Source organism: Mus caroli, chromosome 15, assembly GCF_900094665.2.
Source record: "Mus caroli chromosome 15, CAROLI_EIJ_v1.1, whole genome shotgun sequence".
NCBI lineage: Eukaryota > Metazoa > Chordata > Mammalia > Rodentia > Muridae > Mus > Mus caroli.
In genome coordinates this window covers 49,500,436-49,514,582 of record NC_034584.1, presented here as the reverse complement: position 1 = coordinate 49,514,582, position 14,147 = coordinate 49,500,436, and the positions used below count along the sequence as shown (strand labels likewise).

The following is a 14,147-nucleotide window of genomic DNA, read 5'->3' as shown; positions in this document are numbered from 1 at the left end:
AACTTAAAGGATACGCCTCTTAGCCAAGTATGATGGTAAACACTTAAAATCCCAGCACTGGGGAGTTGGGGGTAGGAAGGTCAGGAGTTCAAGGGCCAGCCTCAGCTACATAGCAAGTTTGAGACAAGCATAGAGTATATGAGACTCTTTCAGAGATAGAGAGGGGAAAGAGAGAGAGAGGGAGAGAGGGCAACAGAGAGAGATAGAAATAGAAATTGACCTATAAATATATTCTCTAGTATTTGGAGGATCTTGTTTATTTTATTATAGTGTATGGTTTTTGTTTATTTGTTTGTTTTAACAACATGTAGCCCAGGTTATCTCAGAATTGTAGCCTAAGCTGACATTAAAGTCATCCTCCAACCTTAGCTATGTGCTAAGACTGCTTGGTTGAGCCACCACATGCTTAGCTTGGAGTATTCTAATATTAATAATAAATGCTTAAATAGTATTCACTGCCTTCTAACTCCTTAACTTACAATAATTCGTTCAATCTTCACAGCTAACTCAGGAGTTCTCATGTTTCAGGTTAAAAAACAAAACATATATGTGGGTGGGCATAGATGAAATGGAACCTTTTGAAGATTCGTAAATGAGATTAAATCCTAAGCAGCTCTGATTGAAAATAGCAGAACAGACCAAACGGTCTCAGAAAAGAAATCAACTTAGTAAGGGATTTAGTACCAAAACATTGGAAAGGTTTAAACACTCTAAAGCAAGAATCAACAATTATATTCTGAAGAGGTCAAGATAGGAAATACTTGCTGGCCATATGATCTCCTCTGAAACACGCCAATTCTGGTGATGTGGGAGAGCAGCCACAGAGTGTATGTCAGGAATGAGCAAAGCTGGACCCCAATAAAACATCACTTAAAAAATAGCAGAGGACTTGGCTTAGCCCATGGACTATTGTTATTTTGGAAAGAATAGCAAGTCCATCTCTTTTGGGGTTTTATTTTCTTTAGAAAATCACAGCTCTATTGTATCAAGAAAAAAATACAAAAATTTAAAAAGAAAAGAAAATGGGAGTTTTAGTTTCATCCCTTCTCTCTCTAGTACAGAGAACAACAACAACAAAGAGTTTATACCATGTGAAATTGCTTGATCCTGCCTGATATCAGAAGCTAAGCATGGTCAAGCCCCATTAGTACATGGATAGGACAAAAGAGACTTGAAAAAAACTATCAGAAAAGAAAGAAACCTTGTGCTTCTTTTCTTATCTGGCCCATAATCTTTTCCAATCTCTTTCTATGTTCCTATGCAAAATTCCAAAAATAACTAGAGAAAGCTGTTTGGACAGCCATGGAGAAGTAACCGTTCATGTCCATGTGCCAACATTGTGCTCAGAGGCAAATACCACTTTTGTTTGCAAGCTGGTTTTTAAGTACTGAAGAAACTCGGAAAGTACATTAAAAACAAGTAATTATCTCCCTGCACAGAAATTCAGATAGACATCCTAACTCCTTGCCTTTCAGCTAAAATTTTGAAATATGTGAAATATGACTAATTGTCTCTGAGCTATTTGCAGTATAGATACCCATTCCAGAAGATAACACACTGTAGAGAAAATAAAGAACAACATAGTTTGATATGAATCATGGGACTATGTCATCCTGGAAGAGACTTATGCTAAGTCTTGGGAGGGACTTTGAGTAACTGGTTAGTGGCTTCCGCTCATGTTTCTACTCCTGTCCTAAAGCTGGCCTATATTGTGCTTCCAAAACTCATACGTATTAAAACAAAGAATAGAGAAGGTAATACAGAGCTACCACTAATACATTCTGAGGCCACATGAACCCATAGATTTTTATCTCAAATATCCTCTAAGCATAAACAGGCAAAGAATGTTAATCCAAATATTAACTGAGAACTTTAAAAAAAAAAGAATACCACATTAAAATGCCTGATGAACTGGGTGTCGAGGATGTCACTATTGAAAGATATGCCAGGCAGGCTCTAGGTCCTGGGTGGGCTCACTTCCCAGCACTGCCCCTCCCACCCCACCCCAAGGAAGATGAAAGAAAAGACAGGCTGGTTCTTAGGATGAGTAGAGCTAGAAGGGTGGGTTCTCTTTTATTGCCCTTTATTTAACTTTTGACTTTTGGAAGCACATCAGTAGTCTGCAAACTCAAGTTAACCTGACTGTATTAAAAATGAGTGACAGAGCACAGTGAAGAGAGAAGAGAGTTAACCCAAGCTTTGCCTCGTCCTACGCATCCCTCTGCCACTGAGCTACATCCTGACTCTGCTTTGTGTTGTTGCTCTTTACTTGGAGACAGTGTCTCCAAGTAAATTCCCCTGGCTTGCCTTCTACTCATGCTGCGGACCAGGCAAGTCTTGAGTTTGCAATCCTCCTGCCTCAGCTTCCTAATTATCCAAAATTACGAACCTGTGGAATCAGACCTGGTTCTCAGATTTTTTTTTGAACCTTCATTTCTATACCACACACTAAAATAAAATATCAAATGTTAGTTAACAGGCCATGTGGCTACTTTGACTATTTTGCAACATGTACAGATGAGCAATTCTAGGATGATTTATATGGTTGCACGTGTAAATACAAGAATTTAGGCTACTAAGAGATATATGTCTCACCTGGAAGTTATAAACATTAAAACAGCAGGCTTATATGGGCTGTGTGAAATTGACATGAGATAAAATGCAAGAGGTAACAAAAACAGAGCAGGAAACAACTCCTGGTAGGCAGACAATGGTATGATACCCTGACAGCATTGTAAGGACTGTTGAGACATGATGAGGCTATAATTGCTGTAGTCTTTGTTAAGATTCCATATGTATGCCAAATCTCAATACAATCATATCAAAGAAACACAAAAGAAGGAACACCTTCCAGGCCAGGAGAAGGGTAAGGCAGATATAAAGAAAACAGAGACTACAAATAGAGGAGGAAAAATACGAAAAGTGAGACATAATTAATTAATCCAAATTATCAGCAATTTCAGCAAACATCAGTGAAAATGGCTATAAATCAATACAGCAATGGCAAGATAGAATGTTTAAAAGACACTCAGCCTTCACCATACAACTGCTCACTATAAGCCCGGGAACACAAGTACAATGACAGTTTAAAGAGCAAGAAGGCATGGTTTTGTGAATACCATACCCAATAAAGAGGGTATAACTGCATTTATTTTAGACACTTAGGCTTTGAGATGAATACTGAACAACTAATTATAAAAGGGATCATTATAAATAACAAAAGTAAATTTTCCCTAGAAATTGTAACTCTCATTGTGTACGTCACCAGCATTACGAGTATTGAAAATCGCCAGTTTCAAATAGAAGTGGACCAACATTAGTAGGGAAAATTAAAACACATTTTTCTCAAGGACATGTGGAACGAATCTAACCATTTGGCCATGTTTAAGTAATAAAATATCTCAACAAACTTTTAAAAATATCCCTGCATACCACATTCCCTGAAGACAGTGCAATAAAGTCAGTCACTAATAACAAATGAATATGTTTAAGATCGCCACATGTTTAAAATTAATGACTTAATTTAAGTAAGTCATGGATTTAAGAAGACAGCCCTGTGGAAAATACAAAATATTAGTGCTATACATCAAGATATGGGATCCAGCATGGGCAGCACTTGTTTTAAAAATACATAACACAGTGGAGGAGGGGCACAGATGAGAACAGAGTGGAATAGACCATTAACCATGGACTCCTGCCTGGGGGGAGGTATCCACAAGGAGAGGTCCTAAAGTGAAGAAGCAAAAGATACAGCAAGGAATATGACTGGACAGGCTTCCTGTGTATGCTTAGTTGGTTGTAGAGAGTGAATGGAAGGTCCCCCCACCCTCCCCTGCCAAATGCTGACAGTCACTGGGAAGGTAGAGAGAAAAGAGTCAATGGCTCTTTTCATAACAGATTGTACATCTCTGCTGATGGGCCAGACTACTACATATATTGTCTGCCGTTTAGCCAGCCACACCCAAAGTGAGGTAAGCACGTATCTGACCTTCTGGTGGAGTTGGTTTACTTCCGTTTCCTTTGTCCACAACCTTGACTTTGGGCTTTGTTGGATCCTTTCTTTTCTCTAAATCTTTAACTAGAAGAAAAGGAAAGAAAGGAATATGTGGTATTAACATTTTAAATATATACAAATATACATATTCACTATGTTTAACTAAAATCACTGCAAAACCAAAAAGTAATGACAGACATTAGTACCATGGTACAAACTGTTCTCCATGTGTTGGATCGGACATTTCCTTCAACCTTGTCCTAAGCTATGAAAAGTCGGGTGGTGGTGGCGCACCCCTTTAATCCCAGCACTTGGGAGGCAGAGGCAAGCAGATTTCTGAGTTCAAGACCAGCCTGGTCTACAGAGTGAGTTCCAGGACAGCCAGGGCTATACAGAGAAACCCTGTCTCAAAAAAAAAAAAAAAAAAAAAAAAAAAAAAAAGTACTTCTTAAGGCTTAAGTCAAGTGTGCACCGTGGACAAATGCATTAAATCAATTTAACACTTCAAAACAGCTGTAAAGCTGACATGATTATCCCATCTGCAAAAGAATGAGAAGCCAAGATGCTAAACCATAGCTTATAAAATCAGTAAGCATTGGTTGGCCTTAGCCTCACGTCTCTGGGCTCAGTGTATGAATTTAGCTCCCACTCTAGAAAGATAATAACGGTGGACATTCTTGTTTGTATCTGCTATGTTTTCAGGAGAAGGTAGAGAACCACATCATGTTTCCTCCCAAACTTTTTTTTAAAAAAAAAAAAAATGTTTCTGTAACATTTTCTCCGTGAATGTAAATAGCTGGTAAGATGTCCATGGTCCTGTAAACAACCTCTCACCCACGGTCCTGCAAGCAACCCTGAGGGAACCCATTGAGTTATCAAACAAAGAAGAAAAGCAAAAGACATCATAATGGGAGGAGTCTAGTAGGAGTGAGGAAGGGAATCGGTGGGAGTGAAGTGGGATGCTGAAAGAGGATGAATATGATCAAATGTATATAAGATGTACATATACGAAAAGGCCATAATTAAACCCATAGCATATAATTAATCTTTACTAAGAAAAATGCCAAAAAAAGTAATCCTGATACTTAGATGGTAGTGTTTGTCACTTCAGAAAGGCAATATTCAGAGGCTAACAACTTCCCATACTCCTTTGGTATGCTCATATCCACCTGAATCACTGGCTTAATATTCTACTGTACTGAATGCCTGACACTTCACAACAGCCTGCCTACCTGTTCTGGTCCAAAGATTTCAAGGCCTTCACCAAATGTCACATTGTATATCTATACATATAAAATGTGCTGAGAACATGCAAGAAAAAAAGACCAAGGGCAAGGTATTTCAGTTAATTATTTCATGCACTTGGAAGAAGTGAGAAGCTCTGATGGTAGGTTGGCTGCACAGGGAAGATGAGCATCTCTCCTGCATCCTTGCCGTCTTCTCCAGGAGATGGTCCTATCAACCCTGTCTGTGTAGCACCACTCCTTGTCCTTCCCACTGGTCTTTGTGCCTTTGCTGAAAGCTTCCAAGACTTGTCATCTGCTCAGGGATTGTCACCTCAGTTAAAGAAACCCTGTCTTTAAAACCCTTCTCGTCTTTCTGATTCCAAGAGATGTAATTCTGGGCTAGAAGTAATAATGAAAATTATAAGATACTTTAACCTTACTAGATTCAATAATCTAATTTTGTATCCATCTTTAGACCCCTTTCTTAATCAGCATCCTGCCTCTTTAAAAATCTTTGTTCTCGGTTTTTGCAAAGATACAATCATATTTTTTTTCTATTCCACCACCCTGTCTTTTATGTTCTCATTTTTGGATTCTTTTCCTCCTTACATTCCTGAAACATGACTTTATACTAAAGTTGCCCGCCATCTCTAAATACTCTGACTATAATTTTATCATCCAACCATCTAAAATCTCATCCTTTGTGGATTATTTCCAAATCTACATCTTTCACCCCACCCACACTTGGATTGTGACCCAGGTCACTTACATTTTCTAAAATAAAATGCACCTTTCAGTTTAATATGAGGAAATTTTGGGTTAAGAAATGCTAGGGGCAAGATGAGAGTGGTTTCAGATGTGGGGATCTGCAGATCTGTTCCCGGAAGGGGAGCACTTATGTCTCACTATTAAGATAGGCAGGCTGAGTCAAGCAGAGGCCAGTGGAACAAACTTCTGAAGAGAAAAGTCGACGGCTTGGAAGCATTCCAAAACAGACCACAGCACCAGCTTAGACGTGAATTTGAAAAAATAAGTCCCTTTGGAAGTAGGGCCACAAGTCCACACAGAAATTATAATAAATGTTGCTACCTTCGTGTAGGAACAAAATCAGTTAGAACCAAATTGTCATGCCAAGTGTGGTGATGCACACTTTAATCCCAGGATCGGGGACAAAAGAGCTGGAGACTCACAAGTTCCACGACAGCCTGAGCTACCTGGTGGGTTCTAGGCTAGCCTGAACTAAAAAGCAAGACCCTGCCTCAAAAGAAAAGAAGAATGAGAGGAGGGAAGAAGAGGGAAACGGAGGAGAGGCTAGGAGTGTGAGAAACAGGACAAGGGTAGAAATGAGAACCAGGACACCACAGCAAAGCGGCGTTCACGAGCACCAGAGCTGCTCTCTGCTTTTAAAATCTGAAAAAGGGGGAAAGACTGTTTATGTATCAAAAACCTGTGTTCAAGAAGAATCCACGTTTCACAAGTCCTTCTCATGACCACCGTTTTCCAGCATGTGACCATGGGAGTTTTCAAGGAAGAGAAACCAAGCTTGATTGAGCTCTAGAATATAGGGACCAGGACTATCAGATAAATACAGAAGAGGCCCTTCAAAAAACCTCATTTTTACCTAAATAGCGCAAAAACCCCTACCTCACCCACATTGATAACAGCTAAATCATAGCATGAATGAATCATGCTTACAGTTTGTCTAGAGAAAGGCTGGTGGACCCAGCGACTGCCCACAAGAGAAAAGCGGGTGGGAATCAGTGGTTTTTAACAACCACTGGGCAAGCTTTCCAGGGCCTGGGGGTTTCCGCCGCTGCTCCGTTGCAACACTTGAAATTATCAATCTCAAAGCTTTAACTCAAGTGAACCAGACTGAGGCTCCTCCGCTCATTTCCTGTTCCTAATAGTCCTTAAGAGGCGTCATTTTCGGTACGACTGTAGCAAATTAGGAGGCAGAAGACTGGAGTAAAAACACAAGGAGAGGCGGGACTGACTTAAGACTAAAACCTAAAACCTCTTAATAGCTTCTGTACGATGGGGGATCTCAAACACGTCATCTGTACCTTCGGACATGTAGACTCTTTATTTAAAGGTCAAAACGAAAAGACTCTATCTCAAAACCCCCTCTTACATCTACTATTTTAAGCGCAGGGCCCCAGGTGGTACTTAAAGATTGTCAATACATACTTCTGAACTGGCCTTGAGCGGGCTTGCTTTCCTTGTCTTTATAGTAGGCAATGAGTTGAACTGTGTAGTTCTGCTCTGGCAGGAGGCCTTGAATAATCGCTTTTGTTGCAGTGTTCTGGAGATTCATCTGGTTGGTCTTTCCTCCTGTAATAAAACAGCACGACAATCCATACTTAGCTGGGAGTGACTGCATTTAACTGAGAACTTTTATCAACCACAATCAAGATTGTTAAAAGACAGACATTAATTTTTAAAAATATTGGTTCTAAATATTTACCATGCACAGCACACTTTGAGATATATATATCAGATGGTAACAACGTTTGAATGACGCATACTCATACATGTATAATGTAACCTTTATTGTCATGTTCAGCATATTCTGTCTGCTTTAGTCACCAGAGATTTGCATGATAGCACTCTATCTCATTGATGATCTGAGAGAAACCACAGTACAAGATAAGAAAACAGATTCTCGAGGATATCAGGTTCAGTCTTCAAAGAAGAGACCGCCTCTTGAATCTGCAGCGGGGCCCATGAGCTGGCTGGATGCTATTAACCACGCTGCTGCCACTGCGGTCCTCTGTTCCCTAGTGTAAGCAGAAGCACCCTTGAACCATTAACAGCCTAATCATCTTACATCTGCCCACCGCTGCCTCAGGTCGTTGAAGGGAAAGCTCACTGCCTGCATACTTAAAAGTCAGTTTGATTCAATAAATAAAATTGCAAAATTCCCATCAAATTAGACTGACATCTACAACTTTCCTGGAAACGCTTTGATAATACTGACTATTTATGCAAACCTCCAAAGCATCTTTGGATTTTCTATAATTATCTGTCATTTATGGCAGTAATGAACAATCTGAAAAAAACAGGAGGAAACTGATTCTACATGTCTGTCCCTCTAACAGCCCTCAGAGAGGTATAAATTAATCAAATGTAGTATGTTATAGTAAATTTTAACTACATCCCAATAAAAATAATCTAACCTGAAATATTGTCTGCTGTTTATACACTCTGCCTGCCACTAAGGGAGGAAACTGAGTTTTCTCTTACCAAAGTCCGTTAGCCTTATTGTTCAAGATGTGAAATCGTGTTTCACAAACTCCTATCATTAAGAACTCATCAGTTGGGGCTGGAGAGATGGCTCAGTGATGGAAAGCACTGGCTGCTTTTCCAAAAGACAGAGTCCAATACCCAGCACCCACAGACTGGCTAACACTTGGCTGTAACTCCAGTTACGGTCCAGTCCAGGGGAATCCAATGCCCTCTTCTGGAATACATGGTCACTGTATCCATTCAAGCACACACACATAATATTTTAAAAGTAAAAGTTAAGTCTCAGAAAAATCTATTATGAAATACACAAATATAATGAAACTTATACTTTTCTTAAAAGTTTTTTTAGAAAACCCTGACTATTACAGTCTCTTTTTAGAAGACAGATTTTGTTAAATACTTTGATTCCTATGACCAAAAAAAAAAATGAATGCTTTAAGCTCTGTCTAAGCCAGCATTTCCCAAATTTATTTGACTATTAACTCATTTTGTTGTGTAACGGCTATTAGCGCCCTGCAGAACACCATGGAACATTCTTTGGGAAAGACTGACATAAAAAAGACTTGGACCATGACTCACAGAGCTAAAATGTCCATAAACGTTTTGCAGTTAAATGCATTTATTACTCTCTTTTATTTGCTGTGTTTAACCAAGTAGATTCTAGTGAGTCTAAATTGGCTGATCGGCTTTGGCCACTATAATAAGAACAGTAGATAGCATAATTATTCATTAAGAAATAATTTCACTCATTTGCCACTGGAGGTATTTAAACAAGTTAGGCTTCTAGTGTTTGAGTGCACTGTTTCAGAAGGAATGGGATGGTCATGTTGAGGTTTGGTTCACGAAGCACTTGAATCAGTTCTAAGACCTGTGTTATTCCTCAGTGATGTGTGTTTCGGGTGCTTAACAATGTAATATAATTAGCAATTAATCTGTAGAAATTAAAGTACTTATTGACTGAGAAAATATTTTCAAGACCTGACATAGAAAATACCCCAATTCCGTAAGGTAGTAACGGAATGAATCCATACTATTTAAAATTAGTGACCAGACAAGAAGCTAGATGTTTTATCTACCTTTATTTTTTTGAGATTTCTAAATCAAATAATTTCACATTTAAGAGCACGAAATCAGTTGAGAAATGGTCCTCAACAGAAAGAAGTCCAACTTTATATGCCCTTCTTCATAACCCATTATAATTATATTATAATAACATGTATTATAGGTGTATATCAATCAAAGGAAAAAGAGAGAGAGCAACTAAGTGGAAGTATCATCCCCTTTTCTCCATGCCTGCTTCCAGGTCAGCTGTGAACCAGACAATTGTCCGCTGTCACAAATGCCTACTGCTGTGATGGACAGACAAAGCAACCACGGAGTCAACCTCTGAAACCAGAAGCCAAAATAAATGTCTTCCCCCTTGGATTCCTTATGCCGGGCACTCTATCATGGCAGCAAGAAAAGTAGCTGATTCACTGAGGTCATGATGTAATGAGGGAGTTATTATGTACTTGTGTGTGAGGATGAGAGCCAAGAAGCATTGGTGAAGTGTTCCCATGGTAACAGTCCTTAATTGGGGCTGGCTTACAGGTTCAGAGGTTCAGTCCATTATTATCAAGATGGGAGCATGGCAGCATCCAGGCAGGCATGGTGCAGGCAGAGTTGAGAGTTCTACATCTTCATTTAAAGGCCACTAGGAGAAGACTGTCCTCCAGGCAGCTAGGATGAAGATCTTAAAGCCCACACCCACAAATACTAACACACCTTGGGCTAAGCATATTCAAACTGCCATAGTGTGTCATGGATCAAAAGTATTTATTCTATATTAAAACATCAGTGGTATTTTTATTTTTAATGGTTTTGAAATTTCAGGAAAGTTTAGCTTAAGAAGAATTCATCACAGGTAAGTCCAAGGCCCAGACCTTATACTTTGGGGAGCATTATTTCCTTAATGAGAAGAGAATTTGTCAAGTTCAAAAATTAAATTAAATCAAGTCTTCCGCTGTGCAACATTCAGCACAACATATTTTTAACCATCCATGCACAAAATGTTCCTAAGAAAATATAGCGAACTTTCTTTACCTGAAGCTGGAGCCACGAGCAGTTTGTAGCCACCAAATTTCCCTCTTGGTGCTTTCCATGAAATCTGTATACTATCATGGGAAATCACATTATATCTTAACCTTGTGGGTGGAGCCACTGGAAAGGAAAAAAAACAAATATGACTTAAACATGAAAATATTCAAATTTAAATTACAGAGTCAAAGTAGCATAACCAAAATACACTCAGTGGCGAAAGATGTCCTTTCTACAACCCTGATAACAAGTCAGTCAGTGAGCAAAGTACGACAGATGTGAACGCTTATGCTTCTCTCTCAAGGGTACCCCTTTGTCAAACAGCACTGACCTAAGACATAGGGATAAACGTTATTATCCAATACCCATGCTACACTCCGCAGACCCAAAGAAGCTAACAAGAACGCAGGAACAAGTGAGGATACTAGAATCTCACTTAGAAGGGGGAATAAAATAGTTATACAAGACAGATGGAGGAAGTAAACTGGGTGGGAGAAGGGATGTGGAGGGGTAATGGAAGGGATTCGGGATTAAGTGTGGGAGAGACAGGAGAGACGGCCAAATAACCATGAGAATGAACAGAACTCTGCTACTGGTGGGGATAGGGGATGGGGTTATCTCAAGGACATGCCAGAGACCTGGGATAGGGAAAGCTCCCAAGAATTAAGGGGGGTGGCCTTAGCTGAGATTCATAACAGTGGGGATATGGAACCTGAAGAGGCCATCTCCTATAGCCAGGCAGGACCCCCAGTGGAATGTTAGGGACACCAACCCACCCACAGAACTTGTGAGCCCAAATTTATCCTGTCTACACTAAATGCAAGAGTAGGGAATAGAACAGAGACTATGGAAATGGCCAATCAATACCTGGCCTAACTAGAAACCCATCCCATGGGCAAGCACCAATCCCTGACACTATTAATGATACTCTGTTATCCTTGCAGACAGGAGCATATTGACCTCTGAAAGGCTCCACCCCGAAGCTGACTCAGACAGATGCAAAACCTACAGCCAAACATTGGATGGAGCTTGAGGGCCTTTTTTTGGAAGAGTTGGGGGAAGGATTGAAGGCCCTGAAGCGAATAGGAACTCCACAGGAAGACCATCAGAGCCAACTAACCTGGACCCTTGGGTGCTCTCAGAGACTGAACGACCAACCAAAGAGTATACATTAACTGTACCTAGACCTCCTTCACATATGTAGCAGATGTGCAGCTTGGTCTTCTTGTAGGTCCCAAACAACTGGAACAGGGGCTATCCCTAAATCCATTTCCTGTCTATGGATATGTTCTTGTAACTGGGCTGCCTTATCTGGCTTCAGTGGGAGAGGATGTACTGAGCCTCACAGAGACTTGATGTGCCAGGGGAGGGGGACACTCAGGGAGCCCCCAACCTCTCAGAAGAGAAGGGGATGGGGGATGAGGGGATGATCTGTGGGAGGAAGAACAGGAAGGGGGCAGCGATAGGAGTGTAAAGTTAATTAATTAAATTGAGGGTATGTCTCCTTTAGAAATTGAAGCCAATCTTGCAGAATGACATCATTATGTGTCAATGGTGTGTTTTCCTACTTAGAACATGAAAGCTTCTCTACTCTGCAGAGACCATTGCATGTATGACTCAGGTTTTCCACTGTGACACTCAAAAAAATTTTATGATATAATATTTGAGGAAACTACTTCAGGCATGTTATGATCATAAAATATTAATCTTAAAACATTTGAGAGGAACTGGACATATAGCTCAGTGGTTAAGAGTAGGAACTGTTAGCTGGGCGTGGTGGCGCACGCCTTTAATCCCGGCACTTGGGAGGCAGAGGCATGTGGATTTCTGAGTTCGAGGCCAGCCTGGACTACAAAGTGAGTTCCAGGACAACCAAGGCTATACAGAGAAACCCTGTCTCAAAAAACCAAAAAAAAAAAAAAAGAGTAGGTACTGTTTTTCAAGGTGACCCAAGTTTTCAGAACCTGTGTCAGGTGACCCAAAACCACCTGTAACACCAGCTCCAGGGGATCTGATGGCATCTTTTGACCTTGACAGGCACTTGCACTCATAAGAACACACACTCTCATACATAATTCTAACAGAGTAAATAAATAAATAAGTCATTGGAGATAGTGATCATTAAGAAATTCGGGATCAAATGCAAAATGACTGTGTTTTTTTAAAGTCTGGTCGATTCTTCTGGAAAATCTGATTTAGCCATGTCAGGTATGTAGCACGTGATCACGACTCGGGCCACAGCATTTGATCTTCTGAAATTTCACAAAAGTGCTAAGATCTCTTTACCTTCGTGTAAGTCATTAAAACTTCAGAATACATTTCAGAACCCTCTGTAAATGCTGCAGGGTTTCAAAAGGAAGCTCTTTAGAATGAACATTTTTAGTTTGTAATATCTAAACAAAAGAATTCACTAGCAGAAATGCCACACCCACTATCCACTCTGTGCTCAGCCTTTTTTTCTTACTCTGTGATCCAGTGTTGAGGAAAGAAGCAGACATCCTGAAAAGACATGAGGAACAATGCAAGCTTGGACATTGGTTTGATTTCCAGTTTTGTCACTGATCAGCTGAACAGCCTGAATTGGATGCCAAGCCTTCCAAAGCCAGTTTCTTTACTTTCAGAAAAACTGACACTTTCTACGAATCATAGATCATAACATTAGACTAACTGATACGATACTATTGGTGGCCAACAAAAAAAAATTCTTCCCCTTCCTCTCGTTTTAGCTAACTATGGAGTTTAAGAACTCATTTAAATCCTCACAAAAATATATCACTAGCCTGACTTTAGGATAAAGAACCAAGGAACAGTGTCTGAAAACCTTGTTCAAGTTCACACACGAGGGTAAAATGGTCTGTGACCCACAAGAAATCCATGGTACTGGTTTTGAAGGTAACCCAAGTTCAGTTCTTTATATCGAGATCAGATTAGCAAATTGCAATGATCTAAATAAGCAGAGAATTAGCTACGTGACACAAGCTAGAGTCATTTCAGAAGAGGAGAGTCTCAACTGAGAAATGCCTCCATAAGACTAGCCTGTATGAAGGTATGTCGGGCATTTTCTTGATCAGTGATTGGTGTGAAGGAGCCCAACTGTGGGTGGTGCCATCTTTGGGCTGGTGGTCCTGAGTTCTGCTATAAGAAAGCAGGCTGAGCAAGCCATGAGGAGGAAGCCAGTAAGCATCACTCCTCCATGATTTCTGCTTCAGTTCCCCCCTCCAGGTTCCTGCCTTGCCTTCCTGCCCTGACTTCCCTCGCTGAGATGGACCATGACCTGAGTGTTCTAAGCTGAAATGAACCCTTTACTCCTCAAGTTGCTTTTGACTGGTGTTTATCACATCAATAGAAACCCTGACTGAGACACTGTTCTACAATTATCCAGGCATTTGGAATCAGTAAGCACAGAAGGACATTTCTCAAGAAAAATATCTCCTTAGACTTGTCTTTAATCTTGCATAAGTAGAGAGGGCTATTTACAGCACAACAAAAACCTTAGTTTTATTTTTTTTTTATTTTTAATATTTTTATTACATATTTTCCTCAATTACATTTCCAATGCTATCCCAAAAGTCCCCCATAGCGCCCCCCACTTCCCTACCCACCCA

At 40.1% G+C, this 14,147-nt stretch overlaps 1 protein-coding gene across 3 annotated transcripts in view; it reads right to left on the bottom strand.

Annotated features, from left to right (window-relative positions):
* The window catches only part of Col14a1 (collagen type XIV alpha 1 chain), a 209,322-nt gene that overhangs the window by 164,157 nt on the left and 31,018 nt on the right, over positions 1 to 14,147 (bottom strand). For all 3 annotated transcript variants that reach the window (XM_029469983.1, XM_021183602.2, XM_029469984.1), the window contains exons 3-5: positions 10,549 to 10,665; positions 7,408 to 7,551; positions 3,989 to 4,078 (exon numbers count right to left, since the gene is read on the bottom strand). In XM_029469983.1, the coding sequence (XP_029325843.1) occupies positions 3,989 to 4,078; positions 7,408 to 7,551; positions 10,549 to 10,665 (351 nt within the window). The remainder of the gene's footprint in view (positions 1 to 3,988; positions 4,079 to 7,407; positions 7,552 to 10,548; positions 10,666 to 14,147) is intronic.